At 39.1% G+C, this 23,826-nt stretch overlaps 3 protein-coding genes across 4 annotated transcripts; 2 read left to right on the top strand and 1 right to left on the bottom strand.

Annotated features, from left to right (window-relative positions):
- Window positions 1-467: 467 nt before the first annotated feature.
- On the top strand, window positions 468-7,298 carry LOC122414076 (uncharacterized). Its single transcript, XM_043424921.1, has 22 exons — window positions 468-610; window positions 711-940; window positions 1,026-1,271; window positions 1,407-1,565; window positions 1,643-1,785; window positions 1,867-2,014; window positions 2,176-2,360; window positions 2,426-2,748; window positions 2,894-3,069; window positions 3,183-3,400; window positions 3,475-3,694; window positions 3,850-4,051; window positions 4,155-4,371; window positions 4,465-4,622; window positions 4,704-4,843; window positions 4,916-5,049; window positions 5,156-5,282; window positions 5,375-5,557; window positions 5,802-6,131; window positions 6,229-6,484; window positions 6,696-6,975; window positions 7,044-7,298. The coding sequence occupies exons 1-22, from the start codon at window positions 598-600 to the stop codon at window positions 7,213-7,215; spliced, it is 4,260 nt and encodes a 1,419-aa protein (XP_043280856.1). The 5' UTR covers window positions 468-597; the 3' UTR covers window positions 7,216-7,298.
- A 149-nt stretch (window positions 7,299-7,447) lies between these two features.
- mh (maternal haploid) lies at window positions 7,448-10,695 on the bottom strand. The gene is made up of 6 exons (XM_043424930.1): window positions 10,582-10,695; window positions 9,725-10,449; window positions 9,467-9,627; window positions 9,162-9,270; window positions 8,959-9,078; window positions 7,448-8,852 (listed from the first exon to the last, which is right to left on the bottom strand). The coding sequence occupies exons 2-6, from the start codon at window positions 9,842-9,844 to the stop codon at window positions 7,461-7,463; spliced, it is 1,902 nt and encodes a 633-aa protein (XP_043280865.1). The 5' UTR covers window positions 9,845-10,449; window positions 10,582-10,695; the 3' UTR covers window positions 7,448-7,460.
- Window positions 10,674-23,773, top strand: ATPCL (ATP-citrate synthase). Of its 2 annotated transcripts, none has more exons than XM_043424924.1 (7): window positions 10,674-10,802; window positions 18,227-18,611; window positions 18,951-19,144; window positions 19,234-19,544; window positions 19,657-20,743; window positions 20,840-22,083; window positions 22,191-23,773. In XM_043424924.1, exons 2-7 carry the CDS (start codon window positions 18,270-18,272, stop codon window positions 22,280-22,282), a joined length of 3,270 nt encoding a protein of 1,089 aa, XP_043280859.1. In that variant the 5' UTR covers window positions 10,674-10,802; window positions 18,227-18,269; the 3' UTR covers window positions 22,283-23,773. The 2 variants fall into 2 exon arrangements, with proteins under 2 accessions (XP_043280859.1, XP_043280860.1); XM_043424925.1 differs by lacking the exon at window positions 10,674-10,802 and adding an exon at window positions 14,842-14,997.
- Window positions 23,774-23,826: the final 53 nt, after the last annotated feature.

The raw sequence follows: 23,826 nt of genomic DNA, 5'->3' as shown, positions 1-23,826 counted from the left end.
GATTTTCATTATCGTTAAACATAGTAGGGGTCAGGGGTCAGCTTATCTGTATACTTTTTTCTTCTACCGAAACGTTCTTCAGTATATCATCATCGCAAAGAAAGCAGCAAATTCGAGTTTGTTCCTGAGCAGCGGAAGTCTCAGTTGATTCAAATTTATTATTAATTGGACTCAACTATTTATGTATGTACGAAAACAAAATTTTTCTGAATTGCATAAGAATCATAAGCTCCCGTGTGTCAAGGGTATAGAAAACACTAGGAATTTACATATTTTCGGTTTTCGTCGCGATAAAAACAGATAATTTTACTGTTATTGTTGCGGCACTTTCACCACCGACAAATATGCATGAAAACAAACGCAGCGAAATATCGAGGGCCACAGAGAGATTAGAAGACTCAGCGGGGCGACGGAGAGCGCGTTGAAATTGAGGATAATCTGTCGATGAGATAATTTTCTGACCAACACGAAGTTATAAAGAGGCTTGCTTGAGTATACACATTCGTTAACAAGATAGGAGCCTTTAAGGTCATCGCTGCTTGACTCCTATGAACTCTCTCAGTCGGCGTTCAGCATCGTGCGCGCCGCGCTGCCACGATGAGCTTTTCAGGTATTTTTTCGTTTCTAAAACTTTATTTACTTTAAATTATTTATTTATCCATCATTTTATTCGTCAAGTTTTTTACACTGTGATTTTTTCTTCTCGACAGTCGCTTCTTCGCGAGGAACAACAATCCGTCGAATGTTACGAATCTTTCTCATCTACGTTTTGTGCTGTGAAACAACGGGTGAATATTTATTCAAGCCGGGAAAACAATATCTTTACAAATACCATGCGGAGACGAACACAGGCGTTTTGTTGCCTTCCAAGGCAGCATCTTCCTTCGGCTTTAATGGTGAACTCAAGATTCAAGCGAGCGAGAATTCGACGATTTTTCAAGTACGAGCGAGTTGCGAAACTAGTTCCCCGCGTACTAAAATCATTCTGCAGTTTTCATAACGTGCTTTTCCAATTCTTCCACCAGTTACAATCCGTCACGATTTTCGCGTGGAATGGAGAATATCGCGAGAGAATCCACGACACGAAGCCCACTGATCAGAGCGAAGAAATGTCCAAACCATTTCGAGTCAATCACAAAAATGGCTTAGTCACGAATTTCAGCGTTGGAAACGAGCCCGTTTGGGCGACGAATATTAAACGTAGCATCGCTGGCATTTTACAGTTGGATCTTGTCAATTTGGAGAAACAACTTGCTTTTTACTCTGTCGAAGTAAGTCTCATTTTTTAATACAGAACATTTAAAGGATACTTGCTCACATTTTTTCGTAAAAAATATTTTTAATGATTATTTTTCGGAAAAAAGCTCCAAAAATTCGTAAAACTCATTTGTATTTTTATTTTTAAGACCAATCACTATGGCCAATGTACGATAGAGTACGTGGTGACTCACGAAAGCGACGATGAAAAATTGATACGGAAATTTTCCGATCCTCGAACGTGCCTCGGTCATCCACACTGGACTTGGTCCAATGTTCCACGTACACATTGTCCCAACGACGGGGAAGTACGACATGGCTTTTCCAGTGAACGAAAAAACGATTCGACATAAGCCAACGTTACTTTTATCTTCTATTTTTTCAGAATCCTGTTATAAAATCAAGCGAAAGACTGTACAAAGTGAAGAGCGATGGAAACGACAGTACACTTATTTACCTGAACGCGACAGGCGGAATTTACGTTCAACCCTTTCAAAGCCTCGGAGAATCTCAGTTCACATTCACGCGGTAAAATGAAAACAAGAAAATAAGAAATTTTCCTAATCCGTTGTAAGATTTAACTGCATATCGTTATTTTACTGTCTACAGTCAATCGATTGAACTCATTTCCGTGGAAGAGATTACTCAAAAAATTGCAGACCCCCAATTTCGCGATGTTGCTCTTCAACACGAATTACCGAACGACGACATCACCCAAGGCAGAAGTCCCATCGAGAAGCAAGTTATTTTCTCTTCGGTACGTACCGTTTGATTCCTTTTTGTTTGATGGCGAGAAAAGTGACGATTAAAAAAAATCGCTTTATTCCGAATATTCTATCATGTTGAGCACTGTTGGAACGAAAATTATTTCATCCTCTTATTCCGAACGTCAATCGAAAAGTCCTTTTTTTTCTACAGATATCAAAATTATTGGATCGCTTGAGTCAACGTCTCGAGAATCCTGGGCTCGATACCGACGTGAACAAGCTTCACAACACGACGATTTCGATACTTCTCTATTACTTGGAGATGTTGGATCAGAACGATTTGAAAATAGCGTACAACAAGATCGCTGGAACAAGTTACAAGGAAGAAACTATTCGGTAAGAATCGAAAGTTTTATATATCCGAGTGAAAAAACTGATACTCAATGATTCGACTATTTCAGAAACATGTTTTTGGAAACATTGCCTCAAGTAGGAACGAAACATTCGGCACTGTTTATCCTCGACCTTATACTGAAGAAGGAAGTATCAGATATAACGGCCATGCAATTATTGACGTACCTTCCCTTCAATATTCGTAAACCAAACGTCGAATTACTTACTAATATGAACGTTTTGCTGGATTTGCCAAAAGATAGAATATCTCTTGAGGTCCGAAACACTGGAATTCTCACGTTTGGTACACTCATTTATAAAACTTGTTTGTCGTACTGCCCTTACGAAACGTTGGACGACTATGTGAGATTGTATCTCGACAGATTTACAGGTAACAAAAATCACACCATTCACAGTAACCGTGATAAAAAAAATTTACTTAATTTGAATGACGGGGAAAATTGATAAAGAGCAAAAAAGGTGATACACCATTCATAGTTTCGACGAATGCTTTATAAATCATTGACATTTTTCAGAGACTTCGAATTACGACAAAAAAATGGTTTGGCTAGAGGGCCTCTCAAACATCCAACTGGGAAGAGTCGTAGAATTTTTAGAACCCATAGCAAGTGGTAACAGCGTTGAATCAAGGCATCTGAGAGTTTTAGCTGCTTGGGCATCGTTGCCTACCGCACCATTGAGGCCTGACGTGGTGAGAATCAAAAATTCAATGAAAAAGATGAAAAAAAAAAATAGTTGGAAAAATTCCTCGGGTTCCTAACATTGTTTTTTCCTTAAAATATTTCATTTTTTCATATTTTTCAGATATATCCAGTGTATTGGCCTATTTTTGTGAACCGTACCGAACATCTCGAGCTACGAATCGCAGCGTTGACACTTTTGATGGCCTCGAGTCCTTCGGCGAATCGAATGATATCTTTATATTGGTACATGCACGACGAACCGGATCGACATTTGTACCATTTTTTTTACACCACGTTGAAATCTCTGGAAAGAAACAATTTTCCATGCTACAAGCACTTGTAAGAATTCCTCTCTACCGGGCTTGTTTAACTGTTATGAAAAAAATACCTGAAGAAAAATGAATTTGTTTCAGGGGTGGTATAGCCGCGCAGTTTACTCGCGTTCTACGCAAACCATCTCCCAACGAGAACATCATCACGGGCAATTATTTGTTCGATTATCAAGACACGAAAAGACACTTTGGAGCGATGGTACAAAATCTAATAATTGCGAATCCTCGAACGAATATACCAGAAGTCATTTATATGACTCTGATCAATCACGGAAGTGGTGCTAATCTAAATCATATATCCGTAAGTGTTGCGTACGGAGAATCCATTTTAATTTTTAAAAATGAATGAAAAAAACTTCAAAGTGATGGATTTGAAGGAGAATTAGTATTGGATGGATCTAGCCTACTCTCGATTTGCTTGCACTTTTTTGACAATGATGATCAAATGAATTGTAGCTGTACGTGAAAGCAGAGGGACTGGTGAATTCACTGTCAGCTTATATGGAAAGTCCAACACGAGTCAAAGATATTTTGAAGGATTTCAATATAAAAGAAAAACCACGTGGGGAAGTATACTTGGAAATAATAGCGCGAGTTCAACAGAAAGCAGTTTTTTGTCTGCACTTCAATCAGTCGAGCATCGAGAAAGGAATCGGATGTGAGTTTGATTTTCTACAGTTTTACAAAATGAAAAATCGTTCACTCGGCGGCCACTCAGGTTATTACATTTCGTTCGTTCTGTTTGCTTAAATTTATTTTAGTTCTTTCGGCTCTTTCCGCAAACACTTTTACTATTTATCAGACCATGGAATTTCACGTTAATCAGAAACGAATTAATATTCCGTTCATGATGGAGTCTTTACAAGCAACCGATCTCGGTACGAATGTGAGACTAGCCGTGACTGCCAACTCGCTTTTCTCGATGAGAGGAAACTTTACGCATCAGGCGAACGGTCGTAACAATCACGTTATTATTCGGTACGTATGTTTTTCAATAATGCCTCCTCGACTCTATACAATAATTCTGTTTAATTCACTATCGAGATTTATTATTTCTCGTACAATTGTCAGCTCGGTTGTTCACGGGAGAGAAACTATCGAAACTTACAACCCTTTTATCGACGTCTGGCACGAAGCTGAACGAACGCAATCGATTCACGGATATTTACCAATAAACGTGACAATCGGCATCGATAATGCACTATTCCTCTTATACAATACGCCCGCAGGTACAATCTAATGAATAATTACATGGAAAAAATTCTTTTTTTCTACCGTCAATACATTTCTTTTATTTTTTGTCCCTTTAGAATATATGAGGACTGGTGTAACTGCGAACGTGCGAACCGCCACTTCGATACGAGGTCGAGAAGCTCAAAATAAACTGCGTAACATCTGTCCCGAATGCACGACCCTTTACACCGTCAGAAAATCTGACGAACCTACGAAGGTAATCTTATCGAACATGTCCACTCATATTGGCGATATCGATTTTAAATCCCCGGCGTTGTTTTGGATTCAGGTGATTAAGCTCTTCGAAGTTGACGTCCCCGAATTGGGGGGGCGACTAAACGTCGAAGTGTTGGATTGCGAGGGCTTCGTCGATCAAGAGAATTATTTGAGCGATATTTTGTCTGCGCACAGAAGCAATTATCAGTGAGTTATAAATATCCTGAGAAATATATAATTTCGAATAGATTATAGCTGCTAGATAGCTCCATGATTAAAAAAATAAATGAATGAATGAATTTATTTCTGACAGTACGTGGCCAGCTGCACGTCTGCCGTTGCTGATAGCACACTTTCTCGATTTCTTCACTTACGTACCACCGAAAGGAAGCTGTGGATTTTCGATTTACGTTGAGCCAGGCAGTTTGAATCCTTCCGAGGTTAGTCACTGAACTCAGACACTCGGAAAGCAGTTTCTGTTGTACCTTTGGTATAAGCTTCATGTCGAATGTAATTTTGCATTGAATTCAAGGTGAAATTGGAATACGTAAATAGTGGAGGACATCACACTCTAGGATTGATTCGCCGCGAAATTCGTACTCTCAAAGTTTTGCAGCAATGGACTTTGGCAGCTGTTTACGAGATCACAGACTCTTTGGCAGAAACAGTGAAAATTAAAGCTATCAAAACTGTTCCAAGAGAAAAAGTTTTGAAGGTATTACAAATTTTTTTTTGAATTTTTCCAAGCGTCGGCAAACTGAAGTTACTTTTTAGAAATACTCCACTGTTCAATCTGTCAGAAAAAAATTCGAAAAAACGATTCATTCAATCCGAAATTTTCATGCAAGAGAATTTCATGAAATTTAAATGAATCAATTTTATTTTGAGTCATTGAAACGTTCAACATTGGGGGACGCTGAAGCACAACGACGTTGTTAAAATTCGACTTTCTCGAACAGGTTTGCATAGAAGCCCAGGAAGTGACACCTTGGGCATGGGATTTCTTGAGCATCGAGCCGAGTGAGCCTGCATCAGTGAAATTGAATATAGTCTGGGGCCTTAGCGATACGGCGAAAGGAAAATGCAGCGGTTCCTCCATTCTGGTTAATTTAGTAGGCGAAGTAACGCAGGAACAAATAAAAGAAAGCAAACGCGAAGTATGGCCGTACAAAGAATGTCGAGAACAATTAAAAGGAAAAAAATTCGTGCCCTACACGGAAGCTTGTTACGAGTCCTCGAGGGAATTATCAACATTGCGAAAATATCAAACATTCGTTGAAACTACGAACGTGAGTGCAGCTGAACCTTCGATTCATCAATTTGGCATTATGAAACGAGATATTTCATGTTTGATTTTTGAATTTCACGTCTCGGTGACGTTTACAGCTTCCAGAGGGATTGCGAAACGTAATTTGGCGTTTGCAAGCGTTTTACAATTTATTGGGTGGAAATAGCAGTCACGTGGCAAATTCGAATCAATTCGTAATCGGAGCAACTTTTCCAAAGGACTCGAAAATGGCGGAGATCAAAGTGAACAAGGACAAAATGTCCATTGGTTATGATCCAAATATCATCGATTTGTTCCTCGAACGAACGAGATTACATCGATTCCTGGACAATTCTTTGCTTCGATCGATATTTAGTTAGTAGTCCGTTAAATTTATCAACAGCGCATTTGTTTTTTTTTTATTAATTTATAATAAATACATATCTTTAACGATGGTTCTTTCATTGTTGAAATGCAACGAAAACTTATTGTCTCAAAAAAAAGGCAATTTTTTTCAATGAATAGTAAAAAAACAACGAAAAACGATTCTGTGGCACTCCATCAGTAACATTCCATTTTTTTCCAGGCGTTTGTACTCTCACAACCACAATTGGCACATCAGCCGACAATGTAACGTTTCCGGTAACCGAAAATCGCGAATTATTATTACTCGCTCAGTGTTACGAAGATAATCCAAGATTCACGCTGAGAGCGATCGGAACACAGGACGGAATAACTGTTATGTCGGACGACGATTTAGGAAGCATAAAAATCGTGCCGGACAGCGACGGCGGTACAGTTTACAATTTCACTGATCGGCTGAATTTCAAAAGAGACTTCGAATGGAACGTAATTAACGCTAAGAGGTAACAAAAAAAACTCTGATTTCGAGCTAATACTGAAACAAAAAATTGAATAAATGTTCTTTTTGCAGAATCCGACTGGACAGAAAGTCAATTCACCTGTTTTTCACCGATTATTTCATTTTCATACACGTCACGAACGAACAAGTACTCATATTTTTTCCGAGTTACATGAAAGAATATTCGTGTGGTGTTTGCACTGCGACGGATCTCGACGCGGCGAAGTTGTACGAGAAAAATTGAGCCATCAGAAATTTCGCTGGAGATCTTTTTCCTTTGTAAACAAATCTAATATTTTGTACGAAATAAATTAATGACGAAGTGTATGATACAACGTTTGCGCTGCCTAGACACAACACCCACACGACCGATGCGTCCGTTGGCTTATTACTTCAACTAATATATTAAAAAAAAAAAACTTGTTCTCTCAACTATATTCAGACGTGCTAACGTGATATAACAGATAAATAAAAAATGTAAAATCAGTCTTATTTTTGAGCTTTGAGGCAATTATCCAAATGTTCATTCATGAGGTGTTCTTGTATAAGATCCATACAAATGGGACACGGAAATTTATCATCAGTGAGGTCGATCTTTAGAGACGAATCAGCCGAATTACGACCGTTCACGAGGTCGGCTTTCGGTGACGAAATTTCCAAAAAAGTATCGTTCCCAACGTCGAAAGTATCGTCGTTGAATATGGCTTTGACACATTCTTCAAGGTGGTCGTTTAGTGCTATATCGCCACTTATTTTAACGTTGCAAACCAGACATACGTAGGATTCGTTGAGATTTGTTTTAGTTGTGGAGTTTTTCCTCGATGTTTGAGGCCTCGAAGTGTCGCTTTCTCGTCTTTCAGCCTCCGTTGATTTCTGCCCACCTTGCCAAGAAAGTGTACAACTATCGAGATGGTCGTAGAGTTCAGTAACGAATACAATTTTGTCGCAGGCAGGACAAGACACTGTATTTTTTTTCGTTTTTTCTGGAGTAGATATGACAAAAGAGTCAAGGTTCGTTTGTCCCTTGAGGGCTTTGAATGGAGGAGTTATTGATTTTCTAGCAGCTCGATTATTTCGTTTTTCCGGAGAATCGAGAATTTCAATAACAGAAAGTTTTTTTTCATTTGTGCGACTCGGCTTGGAAAGGCATACGTCGAGGTGTTCGTTCAGCTGATTCGCATCGACTCGCGAATTGCACACCGGACAGTTGTACTTTATTAAACTCTCCGAATCGGTTATTTTCGATTTTTTCGTTGGCGGAGAATCTTCGATTATTAGAACCGAGGATGTTGGCTGTTTAGGGGACGAAAACTTATCGAGAATATTGCTTTTCCCTGTGCCACTACCTCCCAATGTTCCAGAAAAATTCAACGTTCTACCAGATTTATCGTTCGATTTTTTTTGAGAGAATGATGGTTCAGCGGACGAACTGCCCGGTCCTCCGGTTCCCCAACCGTGGACGTTGTTTGTGTTTGTACCGAGTTTTACGAGACCCGCTGGCAAAGCTTTTCCTGTTGCTCCTCCGAGTTTTGAATTCGGCGGTGCGGTCAACGTCGGCATCCAATTTTTCACCCCTCCAGATATTTCGGGTTTCTTGTTTTTATTCGTGAAATAATCGTCCAAATTTTTGGACGCTTTTTTATCTGCCACTTTTCCCTTAGATTTTTTATCCTCAATTTTTTTCTCTGGTTCTCGTACTTTGATGAAAGTACCGTCACACCTTGCCTTATGACTTGCCCACCAAAAATCTGATGGTCCTGGCGCTCTGTTCATTGCTCGACGTACCGTGCCAAAAAAAGGTGGCTGCTTTTGACAAGGACCGTCGCATCTCCACCAATGCTGCTGATACAACTTTACTTCGTCATGAAAGCTGTGATAAACCTGAAAAAATTGTCAGTATCAATATGTTGTTGAGAATTTCGTTTTTTTAGGGGAATTTCGAGTTTAGTGAATTTCCAAAATACTTATTACAAATAATTTGACGCACCGATATTTGAGTTCCAGCCTCTTTGTTTATCCTGTCCATGATTTTGAGGAATTCCGGACCATGACCATCTCGGTCTCGATTGTTGTTAGTCAAAAATAAATATCCGTGAATCATTTCATGCTGGATGAAATTTAAAGCTAATTAATATTTCCTTTTCTCAATCCTTGTAAAGGTAATCAAAAATCATGAATAGATAAACTTACAAGTAAAGTTTCCACTAAATCTTTGCGTGGTCTCAACTTGAGTAACGGGGCACTTAAAGAAATGATACAATCCCTGCTTCTTGGATGGAATGAACAGATGCCGGCACATCTGAAAATTTGATTTATTATTTTTGATACTAAGTAAGCTTGGTCCAATATTTTGAAGCATAGCATTTCAACTTTACAAGGTCAAAAGTAATAAATTTGAAGAGGACGTCACTTGTTTGTCCGATTATTAAAATTGATAAAATAAAAATGCCAAGAAAATAAAGACTCGATTTTAAAAATGAAAATTTTGTCCTTACGATGTCATCCGGTGGCTCCACTTAACTTCTACGGAGAGTAGTTTATTGGAGAAGAATCTCGCATTAAATTGACCAAACAGAGTGTAAATATTGGGAGTTGGATCAATTATTTCCAAAGTCTGATCAATCAATGTCTTTGGTTCATAATCTTCGAAATTTCTCTATTTCCATAAAAATAAAAAATAATATATATCTGACAGATTACATTAAGTTGAGAACATAATTTATTTATCTAATAGAATTCAAAATATTTTGTACGTTATCAGGAAAAACAGCGTTTTCCGTTACGCCGAGAGGATTGTATCTTTCATGTAATCCCAGTGCGAATTCGACATCATAATTCGTCTCTTTGTCGTTTCTTGATCTTTTTTTTGCCATATTTATTCCAGGTTTTTGTTACTTCGACACTATACTTAATTTGTTATTAACCGTAATGTTATATAAGTTGCAATAATATGTTGTTGCAATAGACGATGTGACATTAAACTTGAACAATAATCAAAGAGAAACATTCAACAAAAATTCGAGGTACACATTCATAATAGAAAAGAGACAATGGAACTCATCCCTACTATATGTACGCATTTCCACACGTGACAAGTTTTGCAGTTTAGGTTTAGCGCGCTTTCTAACTTCTTCATGACCTCGGAACTCGGAACTAATTCATCTAGTTACAGAATCAGGGATGAGCCATGACAGTAACTTGAAGATTGAATTTTAATTTTTCTGTTTCACATTAGTTTGATAACCACAATGCCAATTAATTATTTTATACTCATCCATTTTTTATTTGTTTTATTTAAAAGTGTATATACAATCTTGTTCAATCAATCGGGATCGTACGATCTGACGTGTTTGTTAATGACGTCAGAGCATGGTAAAAGGTTGACGTTTCAAATTTTCCCGTTTATCACGGAAATTCATTTCCTCAAAGAATAAAAAAATGAACGATTTTTTGATGGTGGATACGGAGGAATGAAAACCTGAAATAAAATTTGAGAATAGCTCGAATATTAGTATAAAAAGTTTGCTGAAAAAACACTTTTTCTTGCTTGAATATATAGTAGATAAAATGTTCCAGTCGATAAAGCGAAAATATAGGAATATTTTTTTACCATTATGCTGAAAATGGCAGCACTGTTCCCGTGTACATTCTTTCAGCCTCTCGTTCGGCCGCCGGCTTCGAAATATTTTCATCATCCGCGCGTGCGTCAGTGACGAACGTACAATCGGTTAGAATCAGACGTTTTACTTCAATACGCGAATACGTTTAATCCGGAGGTGCCCATAATCCGTTTTATCATTGCCGAGGAAAGATTCGTTCGTTCATTCAAATGTAAGTAATTAAACGTAAAATTTACGATTCGAAGAAAACGCGCACCAGTCCAAAACCACTTGAATGATAAGTTGCATTTTTTCACTCTCAACGAAGTCTCTTCTCCAGAATTGGAACGATCTTATGATAAAGATCCTCCTTTCGTGGAATCATTTCTCTTTTCAGGCGTAATTTTATTTAATAATTGATTCTCTTAATTTTCTGTTTAAAACTATACTTATTCCCGTTTGAAGAATTTTTTCACCCCTTCAATTCAACGATGAAATTATACTGTTAATACATAACCTGTTTACAGCGCGATGCTACTTTACGCTTTGAATGATCGATTTTGTGACACACAGTTCATGCTCTCTACGAGATGAAAAAGAGTGCTCTCAAGGGTGACATTTTTTTTGTGATTTTAATGTAAAATTGTAGGAAATTATGTGTGCCTTTTCTCAACATTCGTATACGTTAAATATTTATCGATCATTTGAATAAAAAATTTTGGATTCAATTGTTTTCAATTATTTTCTGAACTATCATTTCAATTTAGGCTGAGTAGTTTGAGGTAGTAATTCTTTGACCATTGGTCCAAAGTCACACAATCTATTTACCCTCCCTTTATTGTTTTTCATTATTATTGTTGTTCTCTGGATTTTTTTCTGACATGTTGACAGTTTTGTATGTTCAATTCTGTATCACACAGCGTCGACCAAATCCACCCTCCCAACTGTACCAATGTATTTAGAACTTACCCCATAATTTTTCAAGTGACCACTTTTATTTGTAGAAAATCAAATTCACCCACATATTTATGTTTTTGGAGTCTTTGAGACCGAGCAGGTTATAAAAAAATTTCAACAAATTTCGTTGCCAGGTATCGAACTGACAGGGAGGTAGAATCACAATATTTTTAATAATTCACAATTTCAGACTTCCTAGATTTTTCATTGTTCAAATACGTTTGACATACTTTACTAAAAATATGTAACTTGCAGTCCATTTCAACAGGGGGGGTTGCAATAGAAATATAGAAGCTCTCCAATTGCAAGAAATCAAAAAATAGAAAATTCCACTTCTCATTTGAGCTAAGCTGGGGTGGTAAATTTTTTTCAAACTTCCTATCGCCCGCTCAGACTCGCACATTACAAGGATTAACAAATATGTAGTTGAATTTGATTTTCTACAGAAAAAAAGACCATCATTTTAGTAATTTAGGGTGTTTTTGATCGCCACATCGAGGTACTATTTCCCAAGACGCTATGTTATTATTCATATAATTCATACGACTATCGGATGATCGGTTAAGTCACATGATGACATTGTAATTTACTATTGCCTCTTAGACTGCAGTCATGCATAGCTAATTTTTTCAGAGAGTAGGAGAATTTGCCTTGAATGTCGGCTCTGCATTTTCCCTCCGGTACTCTCACGTTTGAGCGGAAAGGACTAACACGAATACTGTGGATATTTTTTTTATATATAAATAAGCGTTGGAAAATGGTTTTTTTTTTCTTTTTTGAGGATATAATGAAACGAACTGATACCGCCCGATGCAATTTACAAGGATTAATCATTGCATATTCCAATTACGAATGCACTGGTATTTAGTTCATTGTAACGAGCCCTAATGATTATATTGTTCCCCGTTTATCTTCTCAATTGTAATGAGCCATTGACAGCTCATCGCAAGGTTCAAGAAAATAATATATTCCAACTGCAATTGTGTACAAACGAAGCGTGCTCATGCACTTCCGCGATTTTTATTTTCCGCTCGATGCATCGAACCGCTTGACCTCTTTGCGAAGCCGAGGTCATTTTTAGCCTTATAACCACGCAAAGCATTCGCTTCTGTTACCGAATGATCGAAAAATAGGTTTTCATGAAGTCACGGATGCTAATACGCCCTCGCAGTTATTCCCGTGTATGTGTTTTCCGTCCCGTAACTAACGCGACTGAAAATAACCTCTTGCAATGATTTAAAAAATTTATGAATTCAGGATGAAAAAAAGTAGCCCGAACATTTGTCGGCGACGATATATAGTACGAGAGAAATAAAAAAAACGAAAAAAACAAAATGTTTTAGAAAATTCATTCTCTCCAGGGACCAAATTCCACTTGATCGTTCGACTCACCGGACATTTTCGAAGTTTACATTTTGCAGCATCATTCCAAATACCCATATGTACACACACCCGGAAATTTCTTCCAAACACTTCCCGCCCCCTGTCCGCGGCATCGGGAGTTTCGAATACATTGACATTTCAAACTGACTTCACAATATTTTCTCCAGTACAAAACTACTTTCATTCACAATACTATACATGGGAAACAATCATTTTTCCTTGACCAATGTTTTTGTCGCTTAGACGAATACGTTATATATATTTTTTTTTTATTATTATTAATGACTTTTTAGCACGAGAACGTTTCTTTTTCATTGTGTTCTTTTACGAAGATGTTGTCTTATCATTTTGGTGCAGCTACTTGACGATAAGGTCAAGGTCACGCTCTTCGATTGCCAGACTCCGCTTACCTCACTCTCTCTCCCCCCCTCTCTTTCTCTCTCTCTCTCTCTCTCTCTCGGTAGTCTTTTTTCCTCGAACAAACACGAAAACTCTGAGAAAGTCTCCACTCAAAAGAAGGATTAATTTCGTCTATTTTTAGCAGAATCGATAGGAAAAACAATTGAAATTGACACCGTTTACATGAATAACAACAATTTTGTTAGCGCAGTGGATATTTTTGATGGTTTTTAAAATTTTTCATTATTCCATCGACGCTTTATTCGAATGGAAAATAAGCGTTTTTCTCATTATTCGGATAATTCGGATCGACGTTGAAGAAGACAGAAAAATCGGAGGAAAATGATGCAGGCAAAAGGGAGAAGAATATTTTGTAGATTGAACAACGCTACAGCAGGAAGTCCATCGGTCTCTTGGAGCAAATATAATAATATGTACTAGACCCCGTGCTCGTTCAGCCTCGTGTTCGTGTAGAAAAAATCAAAATTACAATTTCAAATGAAGCCTCAAGAGTAATGGGGCTTTCCACGGCGAATGAGTCGCGTTTGAAATTTGCATTTTTCACGACACAGCGCTTTCTGTTTTCTCTATAATAGCTCACTGGAAGCGGCTCATTCGCTCGAAAACGATGAAATTAATAAAACTTGATGCTCCAATGGATTTTTAAAACTAATATTTTGACCCCCGTATTCGCGAGGTTTGCTCAATTTTTCAAAGAATCATATCCGCATGTGAAAAAAAAGAAAAATAATCGGAGCCAACGGACTAGCTGTAACGATCAATGAATAAAATCAGCTGAGCTCCGTCAGTGAGGGGAATAAAACGAGGAAAAAATATGTGAGTCTCAAACCGTGGCCGATTCGACGTGGAAAGGCCCAATACGTTTTCGTATTTTTACATCGTATGTCCACGGATAGTTATTGTGTATAGATAAATGTACGTATACGTGTGAATTCACTTTTTTTGCCTCGTTCTCTCCCTTTCTCCCTGTCACGTCGTAGACGCTCCGGTGTGACGTAACAGATTAGTCTGGGCTAATGAACGTCATGTAAAACTGTGCAACAGCTACGATAACACTTTTTCTTTCATTTTTTTTCCCATGGGTTACGTTGAATCGCGGAACATTTGTACGTGCGATACAAAAACATTGAATTTTTCACAGTTTCGTGAAAATCGTGAGAAAAAGAAACAAAAAAATGTCCTCCTTCCGACTCCTCGCAAAATTGTCCACTTTTCAATTGCCACTGATCCAGCTCAAAGGCCGAGCGGAGCTCGCTCCATCTCCGCTCAAGTTCTTTGTCAGGATAGAAAAATAGCCACGGAGCGGTAGAGAAATTGATAAGCTCCTTCCTCTCTCTGTAACGCATCTCAAAATAGAGGTTTCAATTTGTCCGAATCTTGAGTTCTCGATAAAGTAGTAGAAACAATTTTGAAAGAGAGGAGGAGGGACTTCTTGGATAAGCGAAGAATCGACGCTATTTTTGTTTACTTTCTCACAGATAAAAACAGGAAAGCTGGAAGAATCGCATGATACGTGGTGAGGGGGGCGATGTTACGTACAAGAACGTCGTATACCCGTTACATATGAGCTCATTCTTGTTACACGCTGTTCTCAGTCGGGTTCCGTCCGCCTCTCGCGAGTGAAAGAACCGCCGCGCGCCCGCCGCTCTCCACTCGTACACTTTCATGTATGTATGAACATACGTATATAAGTATATGAATCAACACTGCTCGTTGAACACTTGCGCGTGTTCATTCGCGTTCCACCATAATCGAGAGTCGCTCACGCGAAACAACAAATAAAACGATATTTCTGTACTTAACAACCTTCTAATAATAATTATCGTTAGACAGGGGTTAGTTATTTTGTGAATAAAATCACAGTACTCGAGTATCCATTTACAGACAATTGTGCCTGTGCATTTACAGCAGAGATTTGTTTATCTCACAATTTTGTGAATACTGCGAATGAATGGCGAAAAAAAGTTTTATTTCCGCATCAGAGTGTTTATTTGATCATCGCTCAAGCGTTTTCATAACCTCGTCGACATCGATGCGATTGCATAATTTTTAGAATCTCGAATTTCGTTGATTTCTATATATTTAATGCTTTTCCGTATTTAACGTCGACTTTTTTGTATTTTTTTTTTTTCCGCTGTACGACAAAATTATGAGTTTTTTTTTCTCTCTCGATATCTTTCTATACTTCACCCCTCTTTTCCTTCTCTCTTGACCCTTAAAACGTCAACGAACTTGAGCGTACTTACAACACTGCTGATTCTCCAATATATACGCGCGGAGGTTATTAATTTCGCAACGAGAGATACACCGCAGCATACCGATATTTTGAACCGTCGAAAAACCGTACAGATTAATGTTTTTTTTTTTTTTCGTCTATCCTTGACCGAGCGCTGGCATATTATTTCTCAGAACTTTGACTTTCGATCCGTACGAGAGTCCACGTTTTTTAGACACCGCCGTTTTTCTTCTGTTGCGTTGTTTCCTCTCGATTAATATAACGCCGAAAGTCACTTATAGATTCTGACACTTTCGTCACGGAGGTATCCCGAGTGCGATGGAAATCTTGGGCTCTCGAGCCCAACGGCAAAGACCCGGCACAAGTGAGTGGGGTTTACGAAATAAATAACCCAACATCGGTCACACGATATCTCTGCGAATAATAAAAGTATCTTCAATTCGTAAGCGTCAGCAAAGAATTTTCTGTTGCTTTGACCGCAGTCGAATGATTATTACTCGCAAATCATGAATTATTATTTCGTGATCAACATTTACGTAAAACAAGAACACGTGCCGTATCTGGAGAATGATTTATTCATGTTTTTGTAACGAGCTTGAATGGAAAGAAAAATGAAGAACATCGAACGAGAGTGTTAGGACGGATATTGCTTTGAAACGAATTTCGGTCGTCAAACTTTCGTTCGTGTGTATGGGGCTCGAGTATACGTGAAAGTCTCGAGACACCGGTGAAAGTGACACGCAAGTCACGTGATGGAACGGGCAACGTGGCTCGGATAGTTCCGTGTATGCGATTACGCGGGCACGAGTCGCCGCAGAGTTACGCCACATGCATTGAAACGATGGTGATTTTATTATTTTCGTAGCTACGGGAGAAAAATGTTTTTTTTTTTATTTTTTTTTTTTATTATATTTCATTGTGATGAAAATGATATTTATTTTGTACATTTGACCAGATTCGGTAATAACATTTTTCTTACGACGAAACGTTGCCGAAATTTCGTTGAAAAAATGTTCGAACCGTAACGACGAGCGCTGCGCGTTCGAGGGCGGAAAAAAGCGATGTTGCCATTTCCGTAGGACACTGAGAATTCCGGTCGCTCCTAGGTTAAGTTACAAAAATATGTTTGAACTCTGACGCTTCGCTCGTAATCCGTCCTCGCACAAATAGTCTGCATTATAACGCCTGTTCCGTGTTTTCAGTTTCTTCCGTATCGTCCGTTATTTTTCATTTGTTTTTTCTCGCGACCGTAACGACCTTGACTCGAGTGACGCGCGAAGTGCGCGCAAGAATCTCAATTCTTTTCGACGTCAACGAATTCCGCGTAGTTGGTGATACCGATTCGAATTAGAAAGTTGTCAACCGCGTATCGCGTGCCGTGGCGCGATGTTTTCGCGGCGCTCGCCGCGCGAAAAATTTTCATTTTTCCTTTCATTCCTCGCGCGCGCGTTATCTCCACAGGAAAAACATCGTGACGAACTTTTTTCCATCTATAACACAGTCATTAAGCGAAAAAATGCATTGCAAAGTAAATTCTACAATAGTTCAGTAATATTCAAATTTTTAGTCAACACGACACTTCAAAATGTTACAATGTCAATCCCATGCATTTTTTATATAGCAGATAAGAATTTTTTGTCGTACGCACTGGGGCTCATTGACTCTCTAAATAATAATAACTTTTTTTTTATCTATGTGGGCTCAAAGCCAAAACTATTGAGAACGTGATAAAGCGAGTGGTCGATAAATATGCAACGCTTCGGAGAAAAAAATGTCCGAGCGTAAAAGCTTCTCGGAGCCTACAAGAGTAACAACAAAACTATTGTAAGGAGAGAGAAAGAATGTTGAGCTGTCGGATTATTCGACTGCCGAATGAAAAAAGAGACGGCGGTGATGAAAGTCGCCGAAATTTATTCCCGGTGAGGAATGCGGTTCTTTCACTTGTCTACCGAACATTTAGAAATCGAACGATGCCGAGAAGAAGAAAAACGAGAAGGGTGAAGAAGCGAACCGGTTTGTCGTACCGAAGCCGTTTTCACCTCGGTTGTTTACTATTTCTATTCGAAAGCCACGGAATTTGACAGGGTGGGGACAGAGTGGTAATATTCGAGGCATTTATTTTGGTGCCTGCAGTCGACTGCAAAATGTCAAAACTGCATCCGAAGAAAAAGATTCTCTTTTCAAAATCGATGCTCCGGCTGAAAAATCGTTTGAAAATGTGGTTGAAACGACTAAAAATGAGAATTAGCTGAATAGATTGGATAAGGAAATCATTGAAAAATATTTGCATAAACAACGGCTTGATCGTCCTCGACCTCGTGTGAAATTATTTGACGAGATTCGCGTCAGCGTTGATTCATTATTTTTTTTTCTTCATGTCCGTGCTGTTTCTGTCCGGTTGCACAGAAATAAATACTCTACTATTAGCCGTTATCGAGCTTGCTTTCTTTTATTTCGTTAATCTCTGAATCGTTACGGGCGCGCGAGCGTGTGCGTTTGAACGTTACAAAATAATAAGTGCGTTGCCTCGCATAAGCAGTTTTCTTTCGTAAAAAATATTTGCCCCTTCGGGCTTCCAAACGATAAGATAACGCTTGAGATAAAACCATTAAAACTGTTTTTTTTTTGTTTTTGTTTTTCTTTTTTTCTTTTCTTTAAAGATCGTATACAGTCGAAGGAAGGATAATCGAAGGCGTGTGAGCGATGTCGGCAAAAGCAATTCGCGAGGCCACCGGCAAAGATCTGATCAATCGTAAACTCACCGTTGGCACTAATGCCGCCAAATGCCGTTTCGTCGCGATCGACGAAAATACCAATTGGACGACTATCGTTGCCGATCATCCGTGGCTCAAGACCGAAAAGCTCGTTGTGAAACCCGATCAACTGATCAAAAGACGAGGAAAACTTGGCCTCATCAAAGTTAATGCAGATTTTCCAACTGTCAAACAATGGGTCATGGAACGTATGAACAAGGACCAAAAGGTCGAAAAAGCTGTCGGAAAATTGAGGAACTTCATCATCGAGCCATTCGTTCCCCATACACCCGTAAGTTGCCCATTGAATTAACTATTTTTTCCACATTTCATTTTTCCAAAATTCAAGATCCTAAAATAATTTGAGAGTTGATTTTTTTAAGAACTTATTTAAAGTGTATTTCGGTTAAAAATCACTCGAGTCCCTGCTGCCTCTTCTTCAATCTCTAAATTCCATTAGAAAATCCACTTTTCAATGGTTTTCAGAGTTCTCACTCGAGTTTTATCTTGTTTACTTTATCTTATTAGAATTTATCTTCATTATCAATAATAGAGAAGTAATTGATATTTTGTCGAAATTGAGAAAAACGGGTTGGAAAATATGTATTTCAAGGTAGTTTGAAATTTCTAGGAAGAAGAAGCCTACGTTTGTATCTATTCACACCGGAAAGGCGATACCATTCTATTCCATCATCAAGGTGGCGTCGATATTGGGGATGTCGATGCTAAAGCTCTGAAACTCGAAGTGCCCGTAGGTGCTGATTTACCCAGCGTTTCCGAGCTTTCGGAAAAATTATTAATCCATGTAGCTGATGAGAAAAAACCGTAAGTCGATCGAAATGAAAACGATGAAACTGCGGGGAAGGGGATTTTAATGGGATCGTTGAAACCATTGAATTTGTTTATGATTTCAGAGTTATCGCGAAATTCATCGAAGCACTTTACAAGCTTTTCGTAGATCTGTACTTTACGTACCTAGAAATAAATCCTTTAGTCGTTACCGACGAGGCTGTCTATGTTCTGGATCTTGCGGCGAAGCTGGACACAGCGGCCGACTTTGTTTGTCGTCCCGACTGGGGTGAAATCGATTATCCTCCACCGTTTGGACGTGACGCTTATCCGGAAGAAGCTTATATCGCTGATCTCGATGCTAAATCCGGGGCTAGCTTGAAATTGACAATTCTGAACCCCAGTGGGAGAATTTGGACGATGGTCGCTGGTGGAGGTGAGTGTGAAATCGATATTTTTTCGTGTACCTTCTGGAGCCCAAAGATAAACTTTCTGTTGGGGCTCAACGAAAGGGCTCAATGAAATCAATTGGATTGATCGTTTGACAGGTGCATCCGTAATTTATTCCGACACGATATGTGACCTCGGAGGTGCGAATGAACTGGCAAATTACGGAGAATATTCGGGTGCCCCGAGCGAACAACAGACGTACGAGTACGCAAAGACAATCCTGAGCTTGATGACAAAGGAGAAGCACGCGGAAGGCAAAGTTTTGATAATCGGTGGTGGCATAGCCAATTTTACAAACGTTGCGGCTACTTTCAAAGGAATCGTAAAAGCTCTGCAAGAATTCCAGCCGAAGCTCGTTGAACATGACATTAAAATATTCGTTCGACGTGCCGGGCCAAATTATCAAGAGGGTTTGAGAATTATCCGCGAGGTTGGCAGACGTCTCGGTATTCCGATGCACGTTTTTGGACCGGAAACTCACATGACCGCTATTTGTGGTATGGCGTTGGGAAAAAAGCCAATACCCGATCCGGAAGCCCAAGAATTTTCAACCGCTAACTTTTTGCTTCCCTCGGGACAAGACGTCGGACCAACTTCACCTTCTTCTTCAGGCCAAGCCTCTTCGTCCGAAGAACCAAAATACGCTCCAGTCAAGAGCCAAGATTCCGCCGATTCTCCCGGGATCCGACAATTGTTCAGTAAACAGACTCGATCAATAATTTGGGGAATGCAAACTCGCGCCGTTCAAGGAATGCTCGATTTTGATTTCGTCTGTCGTCGTACCGTGCCGAGTGTCGCCGCAATCGTTTATCCTTTTGTTGGGGACCACAAACAAAAGTTCTACTGGGGTCACAAAGAAGTTCTCATACCCGTTTACAAACAGATGAAAGACGCCATGACCAAACATCCGGATGCCGATGTCATGGTAACGTTCGCCTCGTTGCGATCCGCCTACGAAAGCACCGTCGAAACTCTTCAATTTCCACAAATAAGAACTATCGCCATCATCGCCGAAGGCATCCCGGAGAATATGACGAGGAAAATGATTCTCTCAGCACAGGAAAAAGGTGTTACCATTATCGGACCTGCCACCGTTGGAGGAGTCAAACCTGGAGCATTCAAAATAGGCAACACCGGAGGAATGATGGACAACATTTTGCACAGCAAACTCTACAGGCCTGGCAGGTAAGAAAGTAACAATTAAATTTTATAAAACTATACGAATCGACGAAAAGGATCTTCGAAGTAAGAACGTAGAGTAAAGATTTAATTTTCTTTTAGTGTCGCGTACGTTTCGCGGTCAGGTGGAATGTCGAACGAGCTGAACAATATCGTATCGAAAGCATCGAACGGAGTTTTGGAGGGTGTCGCGATTGGAGGTGATCGTTATCCGGGAACAACGTTCATGGACCACATATTGCGTTATCAAGAAAATCCCGAGGTTAAACTGATCGTTTTGTTGGGTGAAGTTGGAGGAGTGGAAGAGTACGAAGTGTGCGAAGCATTGAAGAGCGGAAAAATAACAAAGCCATTGGTCGCCTGGTGTATCGGAACATGCGCGAGTATGTTCAAGTCCGAGGTGCAATTTGGACACGCTGGTTCGATAGCACAGAGCAATATGGAAACTGCTGTGGCGAAAAACAGCGCTCTCAAAGCGGCGGGAGCTTACGTACCGGAAAGTTTCGATAATTTAGGTGATTTGATCGGGACCGTTTATCGAGGTCTCGTGAACCAAGGTGTTATCGTTCCCGAACCGGAAGTTCCACCACCAACTGTACCGATGGATTACAATTGGGCTCGTGAGTTGGGACTCATAAGAAAGCCAGCTTCCTTCATGACCTCCATCTGCGACGAGCGGGGCCAAGAATTATTGTACGCCGGAATGCCAGTCACTGAAGTGCTCAAACAAAATGTTGGAATCGGTGGCGTAGTTTCTCTCCTTTGGTTCCAGAGGTGCTTGCCTATAACTTATTGCAAATTCCTCGAAATGTCTCTGATGCTCACCGCCGATCACGGGCCCGCAGTGTCCGGCGCTCACAATACGATCGTTTGCGCCCGAGCTGGAAAAGATCTCGTATCTTCCCTCGTTTCCGGTTTGCTCACAATCGGTGATCGCTTCGGTGGCGCTCTCGATGGAGCCGCGAGAATGTTTTCCGAAGCTTACGACGCCGGACTGCATCCTCAAGAGTTCGTTAACAATACAAGAAAAAAGGGAAAACTTATAATGGGCATCGGACACCGTATTAAATCCATCAATAATCCCGATATGAGAGTCAAACTCATCAAAGAATTTGTCCTTGAGAATTTCCCGGCCAAACCACTCGTCGAATATGCTCTCGAGGTTGAGAAAATTACCACCAGCAAGAAACCTAATCTCATTCTCAATGTCGACGGTATTATTGCCTGCGCCTTCGTTGATATGCTGAGAAACAGCGGTAGCTTCACGAGAGAAGAAGCTCAGGAATACATCGAAATAGGTGCTATCAACAGCCTTTTCGTACTTGGTAGAAGCATAGGATTTATCGGTGAGACATTACACTTCCCTTACTTTCCATGTATCAGCATTTTTTTCAATCATTTTAAGATGTAACGAACAACTTTTATTTTCAATGAATTTTGTGACTTTTTTCAGGTCACTATATGGATCAAAAACGACTGAAACAAGGTCTTTACCGACACCCATGGGACGACATTTCCTATGTTCTCCCGGAACAGTACAACTAAACAGCGAAAACGGAGACAGAGGATGTGAAAAAAAAGAGAGTAAATAAATCCACGAAATAACCAGATCTAGCTCAGATTTTCGAGTGGTCCTCGTAATCCGTCTCACAAAAAGTAATTCGCGCACAGCGAGAGAACATCGCTTTGCGCGTCCAACGAAAATATTGAAAGAAATAGAGAATTATAAAAACGAAATCCTGAAAAGACGTCAAGAGAAACATTTAGGAAAGAGGTACCGCAGTTCTTGATGCAGTCGTTGATCGATTGTTCCCTGTTGAATCGTAACTGAACAAGAGACAAAGAAGTAACACAAATAATTAGAGCATAATCGCACGAGCTCGAAGGAAAGAAAAAAAACATGTAAAACTGAGCAAGAAAAATGTTGTATAATTGATATAAAGAACGAAGCACGTTCTCTTAGAAAAGCACCGTTCGTCACAATCGTAAAATCGATTGTACGCAAAAGTAATTAAGAGCACAGTGCACAATTGGCTTCGCAATTACTGCGTTTCTTCTTTCGTCGTATTTTTATTTTTCAACTTTCTTTTTTTTTTTTTTGCATTCGACAGTGAATGAAAGACTAACAATGAAAATCGAACGACACCGGATCGGAAGATTCTCGGGACTGACATTCCGAATTTGCATTTTGAGAGATGTGTGTGGATGTGTGTGTGTGTGTGAGATGGAGCGAGAAAGAGGGGAAGAGAACGATATCAAACGAGCGCGGGGAAGAGAAAAATTATACAAACTATCATTGGGATCGACTTACGACGCGTGAAAACGTCAAAATTATTTTTCAACGATTTTAACATTTCATTTAACCACGCCAGCACAAATCAAGACAGGAGAGAAACTAAAATTGAATGATTTACGAACGGAAATAGTTGATATATCTGTATGATATTTATGTACGTATTATTATTTAAGTTTAAGAGTTTTTTTAAATTAGTGTCATTGATACCGCGCGCAATAAATTCCATTATTGTTGCGAACATTTGTTTTCGTAATTTTCGGTTTTTTCTGCTCCGTTTCGTTGAATAGAACTTTTTAAGCAATCGATTTCGAATTTGGTTGTTGATTTCATATATGTATCTATAAATATTATTATTGTATTATATATAAATACATATATGTTAATTAACTCGTAGGGATACAAGTTATATGTATATGTACATTTGGCCTCTGTATAAAAAAAATACAAAAAAGGTTGTTAACTTGCCTGTTTGACTAATTTAAGAACATAAAGAAATTAAACCCATTTACAATATTTATTTATGGCACAATAGTTATTTTTGTTACGAATACAATTTTTAATTTTCTGTGGTTCAATACATCCAAGTGGAGGAAAAATAAGATGAATTTTGTTTTCCCACTCGAATATCTCCCACATATAGAAAAAAGTTGTATGTATATTCACATTTGAAAATTACAGTTTATGCAGCATTTGGAGAATGTTTGTATGAATTTCCAATAAAAAGGATAATGGTATTAGAATATGCTTTTTGCTTGTAGATATTTATACGTAATACTCGAGAATTTGAAGATTT

The sequence above is a fragment of the Venturia canescens genome, chromosome 7 (assembly GCF_019457755.1).
Source record: "Venturia canescens isolate UGA chromosome 7, ASM1945775v1, whole genome shotgun sequence".
Classification (NCBI taxonomy): domain Eukaryota; kingdom Metazoa; phylum Arthropoda; class Insecta; order Hymenoptera; family Ichneumonidae; genus Venturia; species Venturia canescens.
This window is presented reverse-complemented; position numbering and strand designations above follow the sequence as displayed.

Bases quoted from the DNA above. Each gene is read 5' to 3' on its own strand.
- LOC122414076 (XM_043424921.1), top strand. The intron at 1,566-1,642 runs GTACGACATGGC...CTATTTTTTCAG, and splicing joins ATTGTCCCAACGACGGGGAA to AATCCTGTTATAAAATCAAG. The intron at 6,976-7,043 runs GTAACAAAAAAA...TTCTTTTTGCAG, and splicing joins AACGTAATTAACGCTAAGAG to AATCCGACTGGACAGAAAGT.
- mh (XM_043424930.1), bottom strand. From the start codon at position 9,844: ATGGCAAAAAAAAGATCAAGAAACGACAAAGAGACGAATTATGATGTC. The intron at 9,628-9,724 runs GTACAAAATATT...TTATGGAAATAG, and splicing joins ACGCTGTTTTTCCTGATAAC to AGAAATTTCGAAGATTATGA. The intron at 8,853-8,958 runs GTGCGTCAAATT...CAATTTTTTCAG, and splicing joins AGGCTGGAACTCAAATATCG to GTTTATCACAGCTTTCATGA.
- ATPCL (XM_043424924.1), top strand. From the start codon at position 18,270: ATGTCGGCAAAAGCAATTCGCGAGGCCACCGGCAAAGATCTGATCAAT. The intron at 19,145-19,233 runs GTAAGTCGATCG...TTATGATTTCAG, and splicing joins GTAGCTGATGAGAAAAAACC to AGTTATCGCGAAATTCATCG. The intron at 19,545-19,656 runs GTGAGTGTGAAA...ATCGTTTGACAG, and splicing joins GACGATGGTCGCTGGTGGAG to GTGCATCCGTAATTTATTCC.